General features: G+C 35.4%; 1 protein-coding gene and 4 pseudogenes across 1 annotated transcript; all 5 read right to left on the bottom strand.

Moving 5' to 3' along the window:
- Nucleotides 1–396: 396 nt before the first annotated feature.
- On the bottom strand, nucleotides 397–4408 carry LOC125869055 (F-box/kelch-repeat protein At3g23880-like; annotated as a pseudogene).
- Nucleotides 4409–4884: 476 nt separating this feature from the next.
- Nucleotides 4885–6439, bottom strand: LOC125869348 (F-box/kelch-repeat protein At3g23880-like; annotated as a pseudogene).
- Nucleotides 6440–7753: 1314 nt separating this feature from the next.
- Nucleotides 7754–11328, bottom strand: LOC125869103 (F-box protein CPR1-like; annotated as a pseudogene).
- A 1864-nt stretch (nucleotides 11329–13192) lies between these two features.
- On the bottom strand, nucleotides 13193–14639 carry LOC125868241 (F-box/kelch-repeat protein At3g23880-like). The gene is made up of 2 exons (XM_049548869.1): nucleotides 13442–14639; nucleotides 13193–13197 (listed from the first exon to the last, which is right to left on the bottom strand). The coding sequence occupies exons 1-2, from the start codon at nucleotides 14637–14639 to the stop codon at nucleotides 13193–13195; spliced, it is 1203 nt and encodes a 400-aa protein (XP_049404826.1).
- Nucleotides 14640–18217: 3578 nt separating this feature from the next.
- LOC125868115 (F-box/kelch-repeat protein At3g23880-like) lies at nucleotides 18218–22870 on the bottom strand (annotated as a pseudogene).
- Nucleotides 22871–24286: the final 1416 nt, after the last annotated feature.

The following is a 24286-nucleotide window of genomic DNA, read 5'->3' as shown; positions in this document are numbered from 1 at the left end:
TCCTTTACAGAATAAAGGGGGTCATAATTCCAATAGGTTGCATCTGACAAAATTTGAACACATGACTAGTAAAAAAGGACACAAAATGCGAGCGAATTATTTTTAAATGTAAACGGATGTTCAGTCAACTGTTTAGACATTCAGCTGAAGTCCTTAACTGGCATCTAACTCACCACATTTCACACGTACACATCAGTTCTGTTCTTTTTCTTTCCTTTTTTTTTCCTTTTTGGGGGTGCATAAATGAAAAGTATTACACGAATAATTTGCCAAGACATTGTCAAGAGTATGCATAGTTTGTTCTAAGGCTCGGCCACTGTCAGTACCAAATTAGGCCAACACCACGTTGACAGAGTTTTAAGCCTTTACAATTATTCAATATGGTATAGAAATTGTCTAACCAATGGTAGTATCATTAGTGAACAATAGATAGAATGTGACCATAACTCTCCTTTCAGGGACAATATCAAATCCCCTTCTCATCCCACCATCTTCTACAAGTCTATTGACGGTCTCTATTCCAAAAAGACAAAGGAGCAAAGATACAAGGTCCCTTTCGAACTTCCAGTGTGTCTACATAGAGCGACATTTCGAGAAATAAAGGTTACAAACTACAAGTTGTACAAGCAAATATGATGTATGGATACATATTCATTGTTTTGCCACCTTCTCAGTAATATAATATTCAATGTCTTGGCCTATATTTGACGAAATAAGAAAGTGCAAAAAGAGCATACCTGCTAAACTAAGAATAATTCTCAGCTAAGTGATTCTTAATACGACGTCCGTGGTCAGATATCGTCAGGGGATTAACAATACTTTCTACATAGATTTCCATAGCATCGCATCCTCCATCATCAACAGATTCCTCCACATAAACACTGTGCTTTAGTCGTCTGGTTGAACCGTCAAATATCATGATCAATGGGGGAAGCAAAAGTAAAAAGTCTCCGTTATTGACTCATGAAATTGTATAGAGAATGCATCAAGGAGTATAGAATCCATAAATAGCGACATATTTGGATGATATTTGATGGTGAACAATTTCGTCCAAAATCCACAATTCTTGAAAATTCAGACATCCGATGAAGTTGTCACGCCCCGAGCCTACACCCTGGACGTGGCGGCACTCGAAAACCATTGCTAGCCCCCAAGAGAACCCTTGGCCTGGCTTTCTTAACTCAGCGGAAACTTAACTCGACAGCATACCTCAATGCAATGAAATGTTATAAAATAACTAACTGATAAAAATCTGGCCAAAAAGGCAACTTGAGTCCCAAAATATAATATTTACATATATACATAGATGAGAGACTCAAAACCAACTGACTGACTGTCTATGAAGCCTCTATATCACTGAGATGGATGTTGGGACAGACCCCACAACATCCTAATAAAACAAAACTAAGAGAACAACATAATCAAGTCCTCCGGAACACAAAGAGGCTCACCACTGACTCTGGAGTGCTCAGCTGGATCAACGTCGTGCTGAATGCTAACCCTGGGTACCTGTGTCTGCATCGTCATAAAATGCAGGCCAACTGGCATCAGTACATTGAATGTACAAGTATGCGAGCTGGAAAGCTAAACCACAACTTAAGCTTGGAAGGAGTACAAAGGAACTCTTACCTTGGCTCTGTTCAACTCATGAATAACTGAACTCAATATATAAAGCAATACGACACATGCAATATATAAATCTTGTAAAACAGTGTAAACAACTTAGCTTGTTAAAGATAAAACAATAACAGCTCAACATTACTTATATGAAAGTAATATAACTTTAGTGGGAGATTCTTTAACCGACAATCACCACTATGAGCCCTAGTGGTGATACAACGTTTTACCTCACGTTGCCCAAGGACCATCCTATACCTTGCCGTGATATAGGAAGCTAACTTTACTAAGTAGATCCACTAGCTTAATCTTACGTGATCATCTAAAAAGTATGACCCGTTAACTCCCATGTTGGCTACATGGTTCTTATGGAGAGTTGAGTTAATATGCACTCGTGTCCCCAATTCGGTGCTCAAGACTACTCCCAAAAATACTTAGCTCATAAGTGTTTTAACACACATCTTTCTTTATTTGAGATAATTACTCAAAACTTTGCCCGAAGGCTCACTTGGAAACAATGTTCCTTTTTCTTGAAAACTAGCCCAAAGGCTCTTTTGGAATCATAGTTCCTTTCTTACTCAAATGTAAAAACATTTGGAAACTTCTTTGGGAATACATAGTTCCCTAATAACTTTTGAGAAATGAACTCAACTTTAAACTCTTGACTTAACTTGAAACTCTTGACTCCTTACTCTTTACTTGACTTGAAACTCTTGAGCCTTAAAATGAAGTTAAAACATTCAATAAAGACTCTTGAACAACTTTAAAGACTTACCTTGACTCACTTCTTTAACTTCTAAACTCAACTCTTAACTTCACTTGACTTGGAAACTAACTCTCCTTGAATTGGAATCATGGATTCAAGGTGTTTGATCACGTGTTATGGATGAGTTCTTGACGTTTAAACGTACCTTGGAGTGTTGGAAACAACTAGGGAACATAGGTACAATGCCTAGGAACATGCATGAGAAAGTGGGGAAGGAATGGGAAAACTTGGCGCTCTTGGCGCTCTGAGAGGCGCGGAGCGCCAGACCTCAAAGGTCAGAAGGGTCTGGTTGAGGCTCTGGTAGGGGCGACGCCCCAAGGGCTGGACCTCAGAGTCCCTTTTGGGGGGCGCTGGCTGGCGCGACGCCCCAGCCCTTTTCTCCGAAAACTTGACTTTTCTCCTTCATTTTTCCAACTCTAAACCTCCCTTACCTTCAATGGTTTCAACCCCAAACACTAAGGATCATAAAATCCCTCAACATGCAATAGATTCAACTAAAAAACTCCACCGAAAAACATACACCAAACCAACAAGATTTCAACAACCACAACTAAATCTTTTTCTCATAAATAAAATGAGCTTGGCGTGTGGGGGAAAGAACTAACCCAACACTATGAACTCACATACCTTAATAGGGATCACCCCCGAAGAAAACCACGACAATCTTTACGAAGTTTGCTTCTTCTTCTCCTTTCTCTCCTTTTCTCTCAAGAACCCTAGCTCTTACTCTTTTAAAAAGGAAAAAAACTGATCAAAATCAGTCTTACTCCTTAATATATATCCAAAGACAAGGCTAGGGAAAAGACCAAAACACCCTTAAAATTTCCGGACAGACTTCCCTGCCAACTGCCCAACTTCCGAAGGGCATAACTCACTCATACGAACTCGAAAACGAGCAAACTCAGCGGCGTTGGAAAGATCATTCCACGGACTTTGCAAAAATGACAGGAAATACACCTAAATCATCTTGATCTAGGAGTTATGACTGTTCAAAGTTGGCCAAAACTCACTTTTTCCCATAATCAAATTTTCCAGATCTTTAAAACTCTTTCCAAAAATGAAAATTTCAAATTCTAAGCCTCTTCATAGTTATTTCAAATTGTCGGATGTTACAGAAGTATTCGTAAAATTACTTGTATTAATCAGCGAAAGGTCATTTTCCACGACTCTGAGTTGATAATTACAATTGTCTTGTCAAAAAATGGGAAGCTCCAAAGTTCCCCATGTCTCGTCTGCTATATCAAAAGAAATGATTTTGTTAATACCAAGACGATTACATGAAATCCAGTTAATCTTCCCATTGATATATTTACCCAAAGTATTTGTTAGAAAGTTTCCCTGAAGCTGGTCATGTACTGTTGTCCAAGAATCAGTCCGTAAACTGTAAATGTAGACCACAATATTCGGATTGGACATGTTGCACATACTATCATAGTAACAAAGACTAGAATAATTGATGAACAGAACTTTATAATCATCATGAGACTCATCATATCCAAAACCAATTTTTGTATTGGAAGAGGAATGCAATGGCGAATCATGTATTTTCTTTGACTTGCTAATACTCGGGTTCCATATATACGTCTCCAATTCATCATTGCAGAGACAGATGAGTCCATTAACAGAACCGACAAAGAAAGCTGATAAATTCGGAGGATCCATGTGAATTAGCTCCTCATCAGTTACTTGTCGTTTGTTAAACAGAGGAGGGAGATGACAAAACTGGAGGTTTTCAAATATAATACCATGGTTTCTGAATTTTTTATCATTGGCTGCTATTTTCAGATGCGTATTCACAAAATGAGGGCTAGAGATTTGTTGATTCCACGATTTCGAAACGGATGTAAATCTCAATAGAGACTCTGCGGGCAGCCGTAAGAGAATGTTGGTAAGGATTTCATTTGGGATTATGATTTCAGTTGTTGTAGAAATAGGAGTAGTGAAAATGAAACGATACCATGAGAGAAGGAACTTGAATAGAAGGGTCTGATAAATCCAATCCCAAAATGAAAGAAACGAAAACATGGCGAAACAGAGCAGAGAGTGAAAACAAAGAATTTTTTGTCAAGTGAGGTGGAGTAGTATTTTTTNGTAGTTAGTACGTGTTCCTTTACAGAATAAAGGGGGTCATAATTCCAATAGGTTGCATCTGACAAAATTTGAACACATGACTAGTAAAAAAGGACACAAAATGCGAGCGAATTATTTTTAAATGTAAACGGATGTTCAGTCAACTGTTTAGACATTCAGCTGAAGTCCTTAACTGACATCTAACTCACCACATTTCACACATACACATCAGTTATGTTCTTTTTCTTTCCTTTTTTTTTCTTTTTGGGGGGGCATAAATGAAAAGTATTACACGAATAATTTGCCAAGACATTGTCAAGAGTATGCGTAGTTGGTTGTAAGGCTCGGTCACTGTCAGTACCAAATTAGGCCAACACCACGTTGACAGAGTTTTAAGCCATTACAATTATTCAATATGGTATAGAAATTGTCTAACCAATGGTAGTATCATTAGTGAACAATAGATAGAATGTGACCATAACTCTCCTTTCAGGGACAATATCAAATCCCCTTCTCATCCCACCGTCTTCTACAAGTCTATTGACGGTCTCTATTCCAAAAAGACAAAGGAGCAAAGATACAGGGTCCCTTTCGAACTTCCAGTGTGTCTACATGGAGCGACATTTCGAGAAATAATGGTTACAAAACTACAAGCTATACAAGCAAATATGATGTATGGATACATATTCATTGTTTTGCCACCTTATCAGGAATATAATATTCAATGTCTTGGCCTATATTTGACGAAATAAGAAAGTGCAAAAAGAGCATACCTGCTAAACTAAGCATAATTCTCAGCTAAGTGATTCTGAATACGACGTCCCTGGTCAGATATCGTCAAAGGATTAACAATACTTTCTACATCAATTTCCATAGCATCGCATCCTCCATCATCAACAGATTCCTCCACATAAACACTGTGCTTTAGTCGTCTGGTTGAACCGTCAAATATCACGATCAATGGGGGAAGCAAAAGTAAAAAGTCTCCGTTATTTGACTCATGAAATTGTATAGAGAATGCATCAAGGAGTATAGAATCCATAAATAGCGACAGATTTGGATGATATTTGATGGTGAACAATTTCGTCCAAAATCCACAATTCTTGAAAACCCAGACATCCGATGAAGTATTCGTAAAATTACTTGTATTAATCATCGAAAGGTCATTTCCCACGACTCCGAGTTGATAATTACAATTGTCTTGTCTAAAAATGGGAAGCTCCAAAGTTCCCCATGTCTCGTCTGCTATATCAAAATAAATGATTTTGTTAATACCAAGACGATTACATGAAATCCAGTTAATCTTCCCATTGATATATTTACCCAAAGTGTTTGTTAGAAAGTTGCCCTGAAGCTGGTCATGTACTGTTGTCCAAGAATCAGTCCGTAAACTGTAAATGCAATGGCGAATCATGTATTTTCTTTGACTTTATAATCATCATGAGACTCATCATATCCAAAACCAATTTTTGTATTGGAAGAGGAATGCAATGGCGAATCATGTATTTTCTTTGACTTGCTAATACTCGGGTTCCATATATACGTCTCCAATTCATCATTGCAGAGACAGATGAGTCCATTAACAGAACCGACAAAGAAAGCTGATAAATTCGGAGGATCCATGTGAATTAGCTCCTCATCAGTTACTTGTCGTTTGTTAAACAGAGGAGGGAGATGACAAAACTGGAGGTTTTCAAATATAATACCATGGTTTCTGAATTTTTTATCATTGGCTGCTATTTTCAGATGCGTATTCACAAAATGAGGGCTAGAGATTTGTTGATTCCACGATTTCGAAACGGATGTAAATCTCAATAGAGACTCTGCGGGCAGCCGTAAGAGAATGTTGGTAAGGATTTCATTTGGGATTATGATTTCAGTTGTTGTAGAAATAGGAGTAGTGAAAATGAAACGATACCATGAGAGAAGGAACTTGAATAGAAGGGTCTGATAAATCCAATCCCAAAATGAAAGAAACGAAAACATGGCGAAACAGAGCAGAGAGTGAAAACAAAGAATTTTTTGTCAAGTGAGGTGGAGTAGTATTTTTTGTTTTTCCAACGGCTCTTGACTTGTATATATTAAAGGTGTCGGGACGTCAAATAAAAGAAAGACTGCTAAGCCTAATTAAGAGATGATGGAATACTGAATATATTTAGAATAATTTTAAATGTGATCTAATATCTAATATATTATATTTAGAATAATTTTAAAATTCAAAGTTCAAGATGGATGTTTGAAATTTTTTCCACATTTGCACTTTCCTTCAATGAAGTTTTTTATTTTTTAGGAGATAAATTGCACAATTTGCAAAGCTAAATTTATGATTTCACCAAAGGGTAATAGTGAAAATTATGGGAGATCAAGAGTCAAATCTCTTCTCATCTAAGTCTCGATGAGCAGATAATATAAAAGTAATCATAATGATATTTCGCGTGGAAAATAATAAAGTGGCAAAGTCATGTGAATTCGCATCTGGCTCGTTTGCGTTCATAGCAACATGGTTAATGTATAGAAGAACTGAGTTTCATCAGCAGGCATTCCCTTGAGAAGCTTGCCTCGAAGTCGAGGACTTCCCTATTGGAGATACCACATTTACGTTACACTAAAAACTTGTCATGTGGAATTGTAAGTTGTAAAAACAGTCTTTCTATCTCCATGAGATGGAAATAAGTCTGAGTAAACTTTGTTCTCCTCATACCTCGTTATGGTACTACACTGGGTTTGTTATTATTGTTGGCTCAATGCGAAGATGGATTATATAGATGTAACTCACTCTTAATTGTAGCTGAAAATAGTATCTAGGCAACCAAGGGGTATGTCAATAAGAGGAAAGTACACTCAAATTAAGAAATACTATATTAATTTTCTTGTCGGATTACACTAGGTAACTTATAGTAATTTTACTTTTAGTATTTTGTGAGGAATGATATCTTGTCTATAAATTGCTTTGGATCAAAGTATAGAAATAATATCTTTTCTTGAATACATGTGCACTTCCTTTTTCATTTTTTATAGTGCCTTTTTAGCATAGTTGGTGCATATTGTATTTAGTTTTTTAACAGATGAGTAACTTAGTGTTCAATGATCCTACATACATGGAAGGATGTTATATACACACACTAACACGAAATTGGTAAAAGGTGTAATAGACCACATCAACTTCTTACAAAATCCAAATCTATTTCCAATAAAAACTTAATAATTCAAACAAGTACATTGGTCCAGGACTATGTGCAACACACAAATCTAGAAATGCTCACAAGAAAATATGATGTATGAATTCTTATATATTTTAGACTAAGCAGAACTCTTACAGGATATTGTTAGGGGATTAACAATGTTTTCTGCATAGATTTCTGCAGTATTGCATTCCTTAACAATAGTAGTGTGCTTGCATTTTTTAGTTGAACCATCAAATATCATGATTTTTCTGGGAATCAAGTGTAAAATTTCACCCTTATCTGACTGGCAAAGGTATATAGAAAATGTGAAAATGGGTGAATCAAACCCATACAATACAACATATTGAGGATATTCGATGGTGAACCATTTCATCCATGATACATTAACTCTGCGATTTTTCAAAATCCAGACATCAGAATACCTGGCTTACAAGTATAGAGCACAGAAAGTTCACTTTCCACAACTCCCAGTTTGATATTAAAAACTTCTTCTCCACAAATGGGAAGCTCCAAGCTTCCCCATGTCTCGTCTGCTACATCAAATGAAATGATGTTGCACACATTGTAATCATGAATACCCATAGATGCATCCCAATAAATCTTCCCATTGATAAATTTACCTGAATAATTTAATAGAAAGATTCGCTGCAGCTGCTCATGGAGTGTTATCCAAGAATCAGTTCTCGAACTGTAAATATTGACAACAACCCTCATGTTGGAAAACTCACCATTGTAAGAATTACCACAATAATCAATAAATAGGGCTTTATAATCGTCTCGTGAGTCATCGAATCCAAAACCAAAGTTGGTATAGAAAGAGGTACCCCACGATGACTTAAGTAATTTCTTAGAGTTCCTAAGGGTGGGGTTCCATATATATGTATCCATTCTCCGATTGAAAAGACAAATCAGCCCATTGGCAAAACCCACAAAGAAAGGCAGTGAACAGGGAGGATCTATGTGAAATAGCTCTTGAGTAAGTTGATGTTTGTTAAACAAAGGAGGGAGTGAACAAAACATGATATTTTCAAAGATGCATGGAAATAGAACTCTATGATATTTGTTTAATTTGAGATGGAAATTCACAAAATCGGGGCTAGATATGAGTTGATGCTATCACGCCCCGAGCCTACACCCTGGACGTGGCCGGCACTCGAAGACCATTGCTGGCCCCCAAGAGAACCCTTGGCCTGGCTTTCTTAACTCAGCGGAAAACTCAGTGCAATGCAAGGTTTTAAAACAACCTGACTGAAATAAAATCTGGCCACAAAGGCAACTCGAGTCTCAAAATAGAATATTTACATATATACATAAATGAGAGACTCCAAAGCAACTGACTGACTGTCTATGAAGCCTCTAAAATACTGAGATGGATGTTGGGACAGACCCCAAGACATCCTAATAAAACAAAACTTGAGAGAACAAAATAACCGAGTCCTCCGGAATGCAAAGAGGCTCACCACTGACTCTGGAGTACTCAGCTGGATCAACGGCGAACCGGATGCTGGCCCTGGGTACCTGTCTCTGCATCATAATAAGATGCAGGCCAACTGGCATCAGTACATTGAATGTACGAGTATGCGAGCTGGAAAGCTAAACCACGACTCAAGCTTGAACAAAGTACAAAGGAACTCTTACCTTGGCTCTGTTCAACTCATGAATAACTGAACTCAATATATAAAGCAATAAGACACATGCAATATATAAAGCTTGTAAAACAGTGTAAACAACTTAGCTTGTTAAAGATAAAACAATAACATCTCAACTTTACTTATATAAAAGTAATATAACTTTAGTGGGAGACTCTTTCAACCGACAATCACCACTATGAGCCCTAGTGGTGATACAACGATTTACCTCACGTTGCCCAAGGATCATCCTATACCTTGCCGTGATATAGGAAGCTAACTTTACCAAGTGGATCCACTAGCTTAACTTTCGGGATCATCTAAAAAGTATGACCCGAGAAATCCCATGTTGGCGCATGGTTCTTATGGTGAACTCGTGTCCCCAATTCGGTGCTCAAGACTACTCCCAAAAATACTTAGCTCAATAAGTGTTTTAAACACATCTTTCTTTATTTGAGATATTTACTCAAAACTTTGCCCGAGGGCTCACTTGGAATCGATGTTCCTTTTTCTTGAAAACTAGCCCAAAGGCTCTTTTGGAATCATAGTTCCTTTTTTTTACTCAAATGTAAAAACATTTGGAAACTTCTTTGGGAATACACAATTCCCTAATACTTTTGAGAAATAAACTCAACTTTAAACTCTTGACTTAACTTGACTTGAAACTCGAGCCTTAAAAATGAAGTTAAAACATTCAATAAAGACTCTTGAATAACTTTAGAGACTTGCTTTGACTCCCTTCTTAACTTCCAAGCTTAACTCTTAACTTCACTTGACTTGGAAACTAACTCTCCTTGAATTGGATTTATGGATTCAAGGTGTTTGATCACATGATATGGATGAGTTCTTGATGTTTAGACATACCTTGGAGTGTCAAAAACAACTATAAAACATAGGTACAATACCTAGGAACATGCATGAGAAAGTGGGAAAAGAATGGGAAAACTTGGCGCTCTTGGTGCTCTGAGAGGCGCGGAGCGCCAAACCAAAAACTTCAGAGGAAGCCTGCTGGCGCTCTGATGGGCGCGCTGCCCCAAGGGGGAAAGTTCAGATCCCCTCTTGGGGCATGACGCCCCACCCTTTTTCCCCGAAATTCGACTTTCCACTTTAGTTTTCTCCAACTCTAAACCTTCTACACCTCAAAGTTTCCATCCCCAAACACTTAAAACCATAAACCTCTCAACATACAATAGATTCAACTCAAAGACACCACCCGAAACACACACCAAACCAACAAGGACTTCAACACAACACAACTACCACTTCAACAATTACAACCAACAACTTCAACAAACATAATCAATCTTTTTATCGAAATTAAACGAGCTTGGCGTGTGGGGGAAAGAACCAACCCAACACTATGAACTCACATACCTAAAAGGGATCACCCCCGATGATATCCACGACGATATTTTGACGAAAACTTGCTTCTTCTTCTCCTTTCTCTGCTTTTCTCTCAAGAACCCTAACTCTTACTCTTTTAAAAAGGGCAAAAACTGATCACAATTCAGTCTTACAACTTAATATATATCCAAAGACAAGGCTAGGGAAAAGACCAAAATACCCTTACAAATTTCCGGATGGATTCCCTGCCAACTTCCCATCTTTCAAAGGGCATAACTCGCTCATACGAACTCGGAAACGAGCAAACTCAATGGTGTTGGAAAGACCAATCCACGAACTTTGCAACCATAACTGGAACTACACCTAGATCATCCTGAGCTAGGAGTTATAACTGTTCAAAGTTGGCCAAAAACTCATTATTTTCCATACTTAGCCAAATTTTTCAAGATCTGAAATTTTCACATTTTTCCAAAAATGACTATTTCCAATTTCAAGCTTTTTCAAAGTTATTTCAAATTGTCGAATATTACAGATGCCATGATTTCGACACACACACATTTCAAGAGAGACTTTGTGGGCAGCCTTAAGAGAATGTTATGATTTCATTTGGGAGAATTGAATCATGATTTATAGTGAAAATGAAATGATACCATGAGAGAAGGAATTTGAATAGAACGGTCTGATGAATCCAATCTTGAAAAGAAAGAAACGAAAACATGGTAGAATGTTTTTCTCTGAAGTGAGTAAGTAGCAGAGTAGTGAAGTAGGATTTGGGTCTAAATTGTGTTCTCTTAAAATGACTCATATAATTATATTCCTTCAAGAAAATAAGATAAGGAAGAATTTAAAGAGATTCAACATGATCCAATTTTATTAATTGTTTTTCCTTAAAAGAGAGTTATGTATAATGTATGAAATAGAGGGATTATATTAATTGTTTTTCCTTAAAAGATCATAAATAAGAAAGGACATTTTATTAATTTACTATTTATGCATCAATCCAAATTGGCATAATACATAAATATGTCATTTAACTTGGCCACCAAATATGTGGCTTCCTACTTCTAGAATAAGTATGATGATATGTTAAATATTTCAACAATTTTATTTTTTTAAATAAATTGTTTTTGGCGTTTTTGGCATTTGTATATAAATAGAAATCCTGATTTGTATAGAAGTAGATATTTGTAGTACAATGGGATTGAGAAGTATCGCCTAAATTCTTTGATCTGGAGCATTTCCATAATTGCTAAGTTTAAGTGATACATCTAATAATACTTTTTCACCCTGAAAAGCAGGGAACAATCCACAAGTGGGAATTAGTTCTATGAATCTGAGATATCCCTTTTGCTTCAAATATCTGATTATACAAAATAGAACTACAAGTCTGATACTAAAGACAACAGACACGATGGAAAAGGTAAACAGATCATGACAAGTTCTAATCCATGCATTCAACAAGTACTGATGAGTGTTCAACATTAGCTTGCACTTCTTGAAATACAATAGTACAAAACAAGTTAAGGTTGCATCTCTCAAAATTTTCGTAAAAACAGTGTATAGCACTACCAAAATAGCCACCTAGTTTAAGCAACAACATGGATGCCGTGAATCATCAAATTCTAAATGAAGCTCTAAGCATATAGCACTATATTGAAACTCTTAAAACTCAAATTAAAATTAACCCCAACTATCTCTAGAAAAAAATATTCTCCTTTTACACCTAAGGTATAAAAGAACGAAACTCTTCTTCAATGGTCATTCTCAAATCCACTTTTCATCCCACCATCTTCTACGAGTCTATTGACGGTCTCTATTCAAACAATAAAAAAGAGCAAAGATACAGGGTCCTTTTGCTTTATCCCCTTCGAATTGATAGTCTCTCTTCCAATAAAAACTTTTTGTTTCATGAACTATGATCATGTTATTCTAAAATTAGGAAGCTCTTAACTATAAAGTTAGTTTACAATTTCAATAGTAGAAGTTCAGGAGTAGTATTGGACAAGATTCACACAGATGATAGTGACGATCGAGTGATAAAATTAAATTAAATATATTCCGTGGATGATTTGTTTACTCAAACTCACTTACAATGAAGTAACAAATACAAAAACAAACTGAAATACTAGGGAAAATGCATAAGTTTCCCCCCAGCCTATACCCAAAATCCCAGAGACACACCTAACCTTTACTAAGGTCCTATTCCCCCCCCCCCCCCGAACTTATTTTATATGTAATATTCTACCCCTTTTTGGCCTACGTGGCACTATCTTGTGGGCCCAACGCATGTTGACAAATTTTTCAAGGATAGTGCCACGTAGGCCGAAAAGGGGTAGAATATTATAGATAAATTAAGTTCGGGGGGTAATAGGACCTTAGTAAAGGTTAAGTGTGTCTCTGGGATTTCGGGTATAGGCTGGGGGGTACTTATGCATTTTCCCGAAATACTAAGATGTGTAAATAGAATATAATGAATCTGAATTGATGTCTATGTTCTATTTTTATTTGATGTAACAACTGATCTGCCTTATTTTGTACGTATCCGTGTCTAATTCCATTTTTACCCCCAAATTACTACATCCCTAGTCTCTTAAATAACAATTTTTTCTTAATAAAAGCATATTATAGTGATCCAAAGTTGGAAAACAAACACTCTGCCATCAATACAGAGCATACATTATTCTCAACAAAAGAAAAACAACCACAATAACACTTGTAATTATCAAATTCCATGATCATTACAGGTTGCAATTACACACAAATTGTATTTTCTACTACAGCTAAAACCAAGACTTTCAGTAACATCAACATAAACTAAGCAGAACTCTTACATGATATTGTTAGGGGATTAACAATGCTTTCTGCATAGATTTCTGCACTATTGCATTCCTTAACAGTAGCTTCGTGCTCTAGTTTTTTAGTCGAACCATCAAATATCATGATTTTTTCGGGAATCAAGAGTAAAATGTTACCCTTATCTGACTCGCGAAGATGTATAGAAAATGTGAAAATGGGTGAATCAAACCTATACAACACAGCATATTGAGGATATTCGATGGTGAACCATTTCATCCATGATACATTAACTCTACAATCTTTCAAAATCCAAACATCAGAAGTAGTACCTGGATAACAAGTATAGAGCACAGAAAGGTCATTTTCCACTACTCCCAGTTTGATATTAAAAACTTCTTCTCCACAAATGGGAAGCTCCAAGCTTCCCCATGTCTCGTCTGCTACATCAAATGAAATGATGTTGCGCACATTGTAATCATGAATACCTGTAGATGCAGCCCAATAAATCTTCCCATTGATAAATTTACCTGTATAATTTAATAGAAAGATTCCCTGAAGCTGGTCATGGAGTGTTGTCCAAGAATCAGTTCTCGAACTGTAAATATTGACAACAACCCTTGTGTTGGACAACTCACCATTGTAAGAATTACCACAATGATCAATAAATAGAACTTTATAATCATCTCGTGAGTTATCGTATCCAAAACCATATTTGGTATAGCAAGAGGTACCCCATGATGACTTAAGTAATTTCTTAGACTTCCTAATGGTGGGGTTCCATATATATGTATCCCTTCTCCGATTGAAAAGACAAATCAACCCATTGACCGAACCCACAAAGAAAGGTGGTGAACAGGGAGGATCCATGTGAAATAGCTCTTGAGTGAGTTGTTGTTTGTTAAACAAAGGAGGGAGTGAACAAAACTTGATATTTTCAAAGATGCCTGGAAATAAAACTCTATGATGTTTGTTTAATTTGAGATGGGTATTCACAAAATCAGGGCTAGATATGAGTTGATGCCATGATTTCGACACACACATACATTTCAAGAGAGATTTTGTAGGCAGCCTTAAGAGAATGGCTGTTATGATTTCATTTGGGAGTATCGAATCATGATTTGTAGTGAAAATGAAATGACGATTTGTAGTGAAAATGAAATGATAACATGAGAGAAGGAATTTGAATAGAACGGTCTGATGAATCCAATCCCGAAAAGCAAGAAACGAAAACATGGTGAAGTAGCAGAGCTGTGAAGTAGGATTTGGGTCTAAAATTGTGTTCTATTAAATTGACTTTGTGTGACTCATATATTTATATTCCTTCAAGAAAATAAGATAAGGAAGAATTTAAAGAGATTAATATGATCCAATATATATATATATATATATAGAATAATTTTAATTATGTAGAAATAGTATTAGTATTTTTCTATTAAAGGGGTTCATCCTTCTTTGGGTCCGCCCTTGATCCCCGCATATTCAGATGTATAATGGATAATTTCATAAATAGCTTTAGTGTATTTCTATATTTTATGTGTAGTTAATTTGAATGTATGAAATAGAGGGAGTATATTAATTGTTTTTCCTTAAAAAAATCATAAATAAGAAAGGACAATTTTATTAATTTACTATTTTTGCATCAATCCAAATTGACATAATACATAAATATGTCATTTAACTTGGCCACCAAATATCCTACTTCTAGAATAACAGAATAAGTAGATGATATGTTAAATAATATACCAAAAAATAAACTTCCAATATTTTGTTCTGATTTTAATCTCATAAATATGAATTTTTACTTGTTTGTGATCAATTTTGATCTTTGCGCCAGTAGAGGTATGACTTTTGAGAGGAGGTGTGAAATATGTCGAATATTTGGCATTTTAAATCTAAATGACTAATTTGAATATAAAAATCCATTCTTTTGTATAAACATTTTTAGTTTAATCAAATATTTAAATGTCAATTAGAATGTGAGAAAACAGTTTGCGTATTGAATGAAGCAAACAAATATTGACGATTCATATATTAATAAAATGCCCGATACAAAAATAATGTTTGCAATTAAATGAAAATATTAATATTTTCTTGTATATAAGACATGATTTTAAAAAAATGGTCTCTTTAATAATGTCCGATACAAAAACTCATGTTGTCAACTTAATTCCATTTGATTTGTTCAAGGATTACGTTGGATGTTTTATTAATTAGTCATAAGATGGATAATTAAAATGACACAATATAAGTAGAAAGAATTAGTCCAACTCAATTAGCATTTCTTTAATTGTAAAGAATTTGAATTGATCAAAGAGCCATTATTGAGTGATAATTAAAGTCTTCTACTAATTGATCAATTCTATATCTCAACAAATTCTTTTTATGAGGTCACCACCCCTTTGTGTTAATACATGTTATTTTAACAATTACCTAATGTATTGAAGAATAAAATTTTTCAAATATCAAACAAGAAGTAAATTGTAGAATATAATATTATGAAAAAATCTTTGTTTGAGAGAGTAAAAATCATGACATATCCCAGATCGATTTGCCTAAAAAACTAACACGAAGTCAACCAGTATATTACAAAGCAATAATTAGAGGGATTATATAAACGTACTACTTTTCAAGACTACAACCCTATTATTCTGGAAAGTCGAAACAAAAATATCAGAATTAATTAATAACCTACAACATCAAAATTACGTTGGATGCTTGCTTAATCAATTATAAGATAGATAAATTAAAATTACAGTACATCAAGTACAAAGAAATAGTCCAACACAATTAATTCTCCAAAACCAAACCAAGTTTGGTTAGGGATTCTTATTATACTTGAACATAATTTCCTTATTTGTGTCGTGCTATTATGAAAGTGCAACAATATTTCAATGTTGAACACAAGTTCCTTGCTTCACGGGTTTAGTCCATTAACCATATTCCTCAAATAATCCTTCTTGCACTACGTACTAAAAACAAGTCAATATATATCGATGGACAGACGTGTAATGACCCTATAGCACATTTTCTCTATGTTTCGGTATTTTCAACGTTTAGAGCTTTAATATAGCTGCTCCAAGTCATTTATAGCTTACTAGTACTGACAAGACGGTCACTGGGAAGCTTGTTTGGTTTTTGTGCAAGTTTTGTGTTTTTGAATGCCTGAAGTTTAGATGTTTGACTTTGGTAAGACTTTTAGGTAAACGACCTTGAAATATAATGAAATATTTATCCGTATTGTTACTAAACAAAAATCTAACCTTAAACACGAGAATTTTTTGTCAAAATCTCAATTTTTTTTGTTAGTCAACTTCCTCTCTTTCTTCTAGAAATCATCAGGGAGATCCTCTTAAGCTGCCCCGAAGTTCTTGTTGAAATTCACGTTTAAAAATGTATATATCTCTGACACATATTTATGAGATGATAAAATATGACAAAAGCTATTTGGAAAATTAGTTTGCAACGGAATGGATGTATTGGTTCATGTAAGGGTACACGTAGAATACCAAAGGAAGTTATTTATATTAAAGTAAGTTTCAATAATACAATTGTCACTGTTGTGAACACGGATAGCCGAGAGGCTAGACAAGTTGTTGGGCCCGAGGCTAAACCACAAAGTGGCCCAAGAATAAGACAGCCCAATAATAGATTTGCTTGAGATCCAGGTTGAGTAGAGATAAAAGGGTTATCACTGCGGTTTTGGGATTTATGCAGATTGTGAAAGAAATTGTCAGATCCTCTTATCTCTTTCTAGAGTTAAAGTTTCTCATCTCCATTCTTATCTCTATCTTTAGTTACTTGTTATTTCAGTATTTTGCATTGTAATTCAATAGTTGAAGTGTTGCTGTTGTAATTTGGCTATTAGTGACACTGATTGCTAAAAACAATACGCTAGACGNGGATTTATACAGATTGTGAAAGAAATTGTTAGATCCTCTTATCTCTTTCTAGAGTCTAAGTTTCTCATCTTCATTCTTATCTCTATCTTTAGTTACTTGTTATTTCAGTATTTTGCATTGTAATTCAATAGTTGAAGTGTTGCTGTTGTAATTTGGCTATTAGTGACACTGATTGCTAAAAACAATACGCTAGACGTAGTCATAATGAACCTGTGAGGAATTAGCTAGACGCCCCAGCACATTTATGGAGACCAGGTGTTCGCTAAATTGCTTATGAAGTATCAATATGTAGCGACACCACAAATTGGGAACTAATTCAGTGGAAGCGAATTTGGTAAATGAACCTTCTTCCACCACCGAAAATCACATGTTTAACAACATTTGCTAAAAACAATACGGATAAACGTTTTTAGTTTAATCAAATATTTTTAAATGTTAGTTAGAATGTGAGGAAATAGAAAAAAAAAAGAAGGTTTATACCAAACCAAGTTTTTAACACAATTGTTATCAGGATTCATAGTTTATAGCAAATGATTTTAGATAAGGTAACAAGATAGAACTACAAGTCTGATACGAAAGAAAACAAATCATTAAGAGGCTTCATAGTTTCGATCCATGTAGTCAGCAGCAACTACTGATTAGTGTTCAACATTAGCTTCCACTTCCTGAAATTCAATAGTACAACATAAATAGTTGAGGTTGCACCTAACAAAATTTTCACATGATTCGTAAAAACAGAGTGTAGCACAACAAAATAGCCATCTAGTTTAAGCAAAAGCATCAACATAGATGCCGAGTAATTAAGTTCCAATATCAAGAAAAAATATATTTAATGTCTTGTCCTATATTTGGCAGAAAAAAAGGTACAAAAAGAGCATAACAAGCTAAACTAAGCACAATCCTTACAAATTATCAGCTATGCGATGATTGTGGAGATTCCTGGTTACGATGTCCCTGGTCAGATATCGTTAGGGGATTAACAAGGCTTTCTACATAGATTTCTTCACATTGCTTAACATGAACAGTGTGCTTTAGTTGTCTTGTTGAACCATCATATATCATGATGGCTGAGTCAAGAACAAGCAAAATTTCACCCTGATGAATATGCATAGAGAATGTGAAAGCAGGTGCAACACATCTATATATCTTAATATTTTGAGGATATTTGATGGTGAACAATTTTCTCCAAGATACATTAGCTCCAGAATGCTTCATAATCCATACATCAGAGGTAGCAGCACCTCGATGACAAGTATAAATCATAGAAAGATCACTTCCCACAACTCACACGTTGATATCAGAATTGTCTTTTCCACAACTGGGAAGCTCCAAGCTTCCCCATGTCCCGTCTGCTAAATCAAAAGAAGTGATGTTGCACACCTTGTAGTTATCATTACCGGTCGATGAAGTCCAATAAAGCTTCCCATTGACAAATCTACCATAATGGTTTAATAGAAAGATGCCCTGAAGCTGATCATGGAGTGTTGACCATATATGTTGAATTAGTCCTCAAACTATATATGTTGACCACAGTCGTCATAATGGAACTACTAGAATGATTATAAGGATAATGGATAAATACAACTTTATAATCATCACGTGACTCATCATATCCGAAACCATATTTGATAGGACCAGAGCACATATTACTCGTAAACTTGGGTAATTCCTTTGACTTGGTAATAGTGGGGTTCCATATATATGCCTCTCTTTGGCGGACATGGACAACACAAATCAACCCATTGACAGAGCCCACAATGTGAGTTGATAAAGTGGATCTTTCGATGGGGGAATCGATGTGGAATAGCTCCTCGGTGTGTTGTTGTTTGGTAAACAAGGGAGGGAGAGAACAAAACTTGAAAGTTCCGTTGGTGTTTCGAAATATAAGTCTCTGATAGATGTATCCTTTGTCATTTGCAGTTAACTTGATATGGTTCTTCACAAAAGGAGGGCTAGAGATTAGTTGAAGCCATGATTTAGAAACGCAGTGAGATATGGACTTTGTTCTTGACTTGTTTGGATGATGATTTAGATATACATGAGGCATGTTGGACCTTTATTTACAAAAAAAAAAGTAATCTTCGGCATTAAAGCAGACAGCTGGCTTACCGAGATAAGTCCTATGTTGAATATCAATAGTAGTAGAAGCTGTTGTAGCTGCCAGAGTTGCTTTGGACAGTAGCAGCAAATGTGGGCTTCAATTTGCCATTCTGATTGTAGTCCTCTCTGGGATATTATTGTTATTAGTATCTATTTTTTTTGGCAAAATAATTAGGCTCTTATTAAGACAACATTGCTAACTAATGGAAAAAAATAAACACCAACAAAAAGGGAACAATACAATTAATCATTCTCTGATTTGATCCAAATGCAGGATGTTGGTTGAACCAAGTTGAAAATATTTGGACTTGAATAAGCTTTGATGCCCAAGAAATCGAAAGAGTAATATTTGCGATTGACCGAACAATAGAAAAACACCCTAGTTGTTGTGAAACATTGGAAAATATATCTTGTTTCCTAGGCCTGTGCAAAACATGTTTTTCAAGCATGATCCTGCCTAGCTCACAAACATTGTTTAATTATTGTCTAAGCTTGTTATTCTTTCCCTCTCCAACACTTTTACATTCATTTTGTACCTCCAAACTTCTACTTCCCCTTATGTTAATTAATAGTGGTATCAGTAGGAGGGGCTTCAGATGTCCTTAAAACTTTAGAATTGAACAAACTCAATTCTTTACGATAGGGGAGAAGCACAAAAAGGAAATTGGGGATACAAAATGACTTTGCTCACAATTCATGTGTATAGGATTCATACTATTCACAAGGTTAATCAAAATATGTCCAACAAAAATAGGTCTTATTGAAGCGTTTAATGATATTACCATATGTTATTCATCAGAGAAATCAATGTACACTGTTCTATAATCAATTAAGCTATTTTAACCAATCTCTGTAGCTGAAATTGGCTAATAAATAGCTTTCTTAGCTGTTCCATAATTGGTTCTCCCTTTATGAATTTCCCGACTATGGTAAGCTTACTGGCAAGATTAAAGAAAGTAATCTTCGGCACTAAAGAAGACAGCCAACTCCCATGTTGAATATTAATAGTAGTAGAAGCTATCGTAGCTGCCAGAGTTGTTTGGACAGTAGCAGCAAATGTGGACTTTGATGGAACAATGGTGTTTGATATGCCACCAGGGACATTGTTTTTTTTGCTGCACACTCTGATAGTAGTCCTCTATGTGGATATTGTTGTTAATGGTATCAGTAGAAGGGGGTTCAGATTTTTGGTTTAAGGGGTCTGGTGAAACATAGGCTTTACCGGTGGTTTGAAGAGAACTAGTCGTTGGTTTTGGATGTGAGAGAGGGTGTCCACGGTTATTGGAAAAGCAAGGGAAGAAGCCCCAAGAAAACCACACAATTAATTGTGAAGCTCCACATTGGTAGTTATGACATTTGGAGTACTTCCGCAGTAAGTCAAGCCAACTTTAGTCCAAACAGATTTGCATCTTCTTGATGCCTTTTCAAAAAGATTAAACGATAAAAGAGAAGTATAACATGAAAAATTCGGCAAGACATTGTCAAGAATATGCAGAGTTGGTTTTAAGGCTTTTTATCATGAAAAAAAGAAGATTCTCCTTTTACACCAATGTTATAAAAGAACGAAACACTTCCAGATCAGAAAAGGATAAGAGAAATGAAAACAGAACTCTTCATACTTCAACGTAGACCAGCACACCACATCCTCCTAATACATATAATAACCCTGATAAAACCTGCTCATACAAATTACGACATACATAAACACAGGAGTTGGGTTCATTCTGATATCCATCTTGCTTCATTTGGACCTGTTTCATTCTGTAACTCAACAATATTTAGTTATCTTCACATTCTAGAGACATTCAAATATCTAATTATACAACAAAAGACTTATACCAAAACCAAGTTTTTAACACGATTGTAAATCTGGTAACAAGATAGTATTACAATTCTGGTACTGAATACAATGGAGAAGGCAAAACAGATCATTGTTCAACTTGGCAAGCAAGAAAGATCAGTAATGTATCAAAATAAACATCAAAAACAGAAATATCCATGCAGTCAGCAAGTATGGATCGATGAGTACTCAACATTAGCTTCCACTTCCTGAAATTCAATAGCAGAAAACAAGTTATGGTTGCATCTGACAAAATTTGAACACATGACTAGTAATAAAGGGCAGCATAAATGCGAGCGAATCATTTCTCAATGTAGATTCAGTTAACTGTTTAGCAATGAAAATGAACAGATACATTCAGCTAAAGTCCTTACCTGACATCTAACTCACCACAATTTCCATACATACACATCATAAGTGAAAAGTATTACATGAATAATTCACCAAGACATTGTCAAGAGTATACATAGTTGGTTTTAAGGCTCGGTCACTGTCACTACCAAATTAGGCCAACACCACGTTGACAGAGTTTTTAGCCATTACAATTATTCAATATGGTATAGAAATTGTCTAACCAATGGTAGTATCATTAGTGCCATAACTGTCTTCTTTTAGGGACAATATCAAATCCCCTTCTCATCTCACCATCTTCTACAAGTCTATTGACGGTCTCTATTCCAAAAAGACAAAGGAGCAAAGATACAGGGTCCCTTTCGAACTTCCAGTGTGTCGAAATTTAGAGAAATAATGCTTACAAAACTACAAGCAAATATGATGTATGGATATGTATTCATTGTTTTGCCACCTTATCAGGAATATAATATTTAATGCCTTGGTCTATATTTGACTAAACAAGAAAGTGCAAAAAGAGCATACCTGCTACACTAAGCATAATTCTCAGCTAAGTGATTCTGAATACGACGTCCCTGGTCAGATATCGTCAGGGGATTAACAATGCTTTCTATATAGATTTCTATAGCATCGTATCCTCCATCATCAACAGATTCTTCCACATAAACACTGTGCTTTAGTCGTCTGGTTAAGCCGTCAAATATCATGATCAATGGGGGAAGCAAAAGTAAAAAGTCTCCGTTATTTGACTCATGAAATTGTATAGTGAATGCATCAAGGAGTGTAGAAACATGTATTTTCTTTGACTTTCTAATAGTTGGGTTCCATATATACGTCTCCAATTCATGATTGCAGAGACAGATGAGTCCATTAACAGAACCGACAAAGAATGATATATTCGGAGGATCCATGTGAATTAGCTCCTCATCAGTTACTTGTCGTTTGTTAAACAGAGGAGGGAGATGACAAAACTGGAGGTTTCCAAATATAATACCATGGTTTCTGAATTTTTTATCATTGGCTGCTATTTTCAGATGCGTATTCACAAAATGAGGGCTAGAGATTTGTTGATTCCACGATTTTGAAACGGATGTAAATCTCAATAGAGACTCTGCAGACAGCCGTAAGAGAATGTCGGTAAGGATTTCATTTGGGATTATGATTTCAGTTGTTGTAGAAATAGGAGTAGTGAAAATGAAATGATACCATGAGAGAAGGAACTTGAATAGAAGGGTCTGATAAATCCAATCCCGAAATGAAAGAAACGAAAACATGGCGAAGAGAGAGTGAAAAACAGAGCAGACAGTGAGGCAGAGTAGTATTTTTGTTTTTCCAACGGTTCTCACTTATATATTAAAGGTGTCGGGACGTCAAATAAAAGAAGTGACCGCTAAACCTAATTAAAAGAGGATGGAATACTGAATATATTTAGAATAATTTTAAATGTGATCTAATATCTATTATATATATTTAGAAGAATTTTAAATGTGATCTAGTATCTATTATATATATTTAGAATAATTTTAAATGTGATCTAATATGTATTATATATATTTAGAATAATTTTAAATGTGATCTAGCATTTATTATATTTAGAATAATTTTAAATGTGATCTAATATGTATTATATATATTTAGAATACTTTTAAATGTGATCTAGCATTTATTATATATATAGAATAACTTTAAATGTGATCTAATATCATTATATATATTTAGAATAATTTTAAAATTCAAAGTTCAAGATGAATGTTTGAAATTTTTTCAACTTTTGCCTTTTCCTTGAATGGAGTTTTGTATTTTCTAAGAGATAAATTGCACAATTTGCAAAGCTAAATTTATGATTTCACAAAGGGTAATAGTGAAAAATATGGGAGATCAAGAGTCAAATCTCTTCTCGTCTAAGCCTCGACGAGCAGATAATATCAAAGTAAGCATAACAATATTTTGCGTGGAAAATAATAAAGTGACAAAGTCATGTGAATTCGCATCTGGCTCGTTTGCATTCATAGCAACACGGTTAATGTATAGAAGAACTGAGTTTCATCAGCAGGCATTCCCTCGAGAAGCTTGCCTCGAAGTCGAAGACTTCCCTATTGGAGATACCACATTTATTTTACACTAAAAATTTGTCATGTGGAATTTGTAAGTCGTAAAAATGGTCTTTCTATCTCCATGAGGTAGGAATAAGTCTGAGTACACTTTGTCCTCCTGATCTATGTCACGCCCCGAGCCTACACCCTGGGCGGGACCGGCACCCGGAGACCATTTCTGGCCCCAAGCGAACCCTTGGCCTGGCTTTCTTAACTCAGCGGAAACCTAACCCAACAGAATAACTCAATGCAATGCAATATTACAAAACAACTTAACTTATAAAATATGGCCATAAAGGCAACTCGAATCTCAAAATAGAATATTTACATATATATATTGTAACATCCGACAATTTGAAGTGGCTTTGAAGAAGCTTGGAAAAAAATTTAGAATCTGGAAATTTGGTTAAGTATGGGAAGAAGTGAGTTTTTGGCCAACTTTGAGTAGTCGTAACTCCTAGCTCAGGATGATTTAGGAGTAGTTCCAGTTATGGTTGCGAAGCTCGTGGAATGACCTTTTCAACGCCACTGAGTTTGCTCAATTCCGAGTTCGTATGAGGGAGTTATGCCCTGTAGAAGTTGGGCAGTTGGAAGGGA

This window comes from Solanum stenotomum, chromosome 6 (genome assembly GCF_019186545.1).
Source record: "Solanum stenotomum isolate F172 chromosome 6, ASM1918654v1, whole genome shotgun sequence".
Lineage (NCBI taxonomy): Eukaryota > Viridiplantae > Streptophyta > Magnoliopsida > Solanales > Solanaceae > Solanum > Solanum stenotomum.
Note: the sequence above shows the minus strand (reverse complement) of the source record. Positions and strands in the feature narration are given on the sequence as shown.

Excerpts from the sequence above, each read along its gene's own strand:
- LOC125868241 (XM_049548869.1), bottom strand. The coding sequence starts at position 14,639 with ATGTTTTCGTTTCTTGCTTTTCGGGATTGGATTCATCAGACCGTTCTA.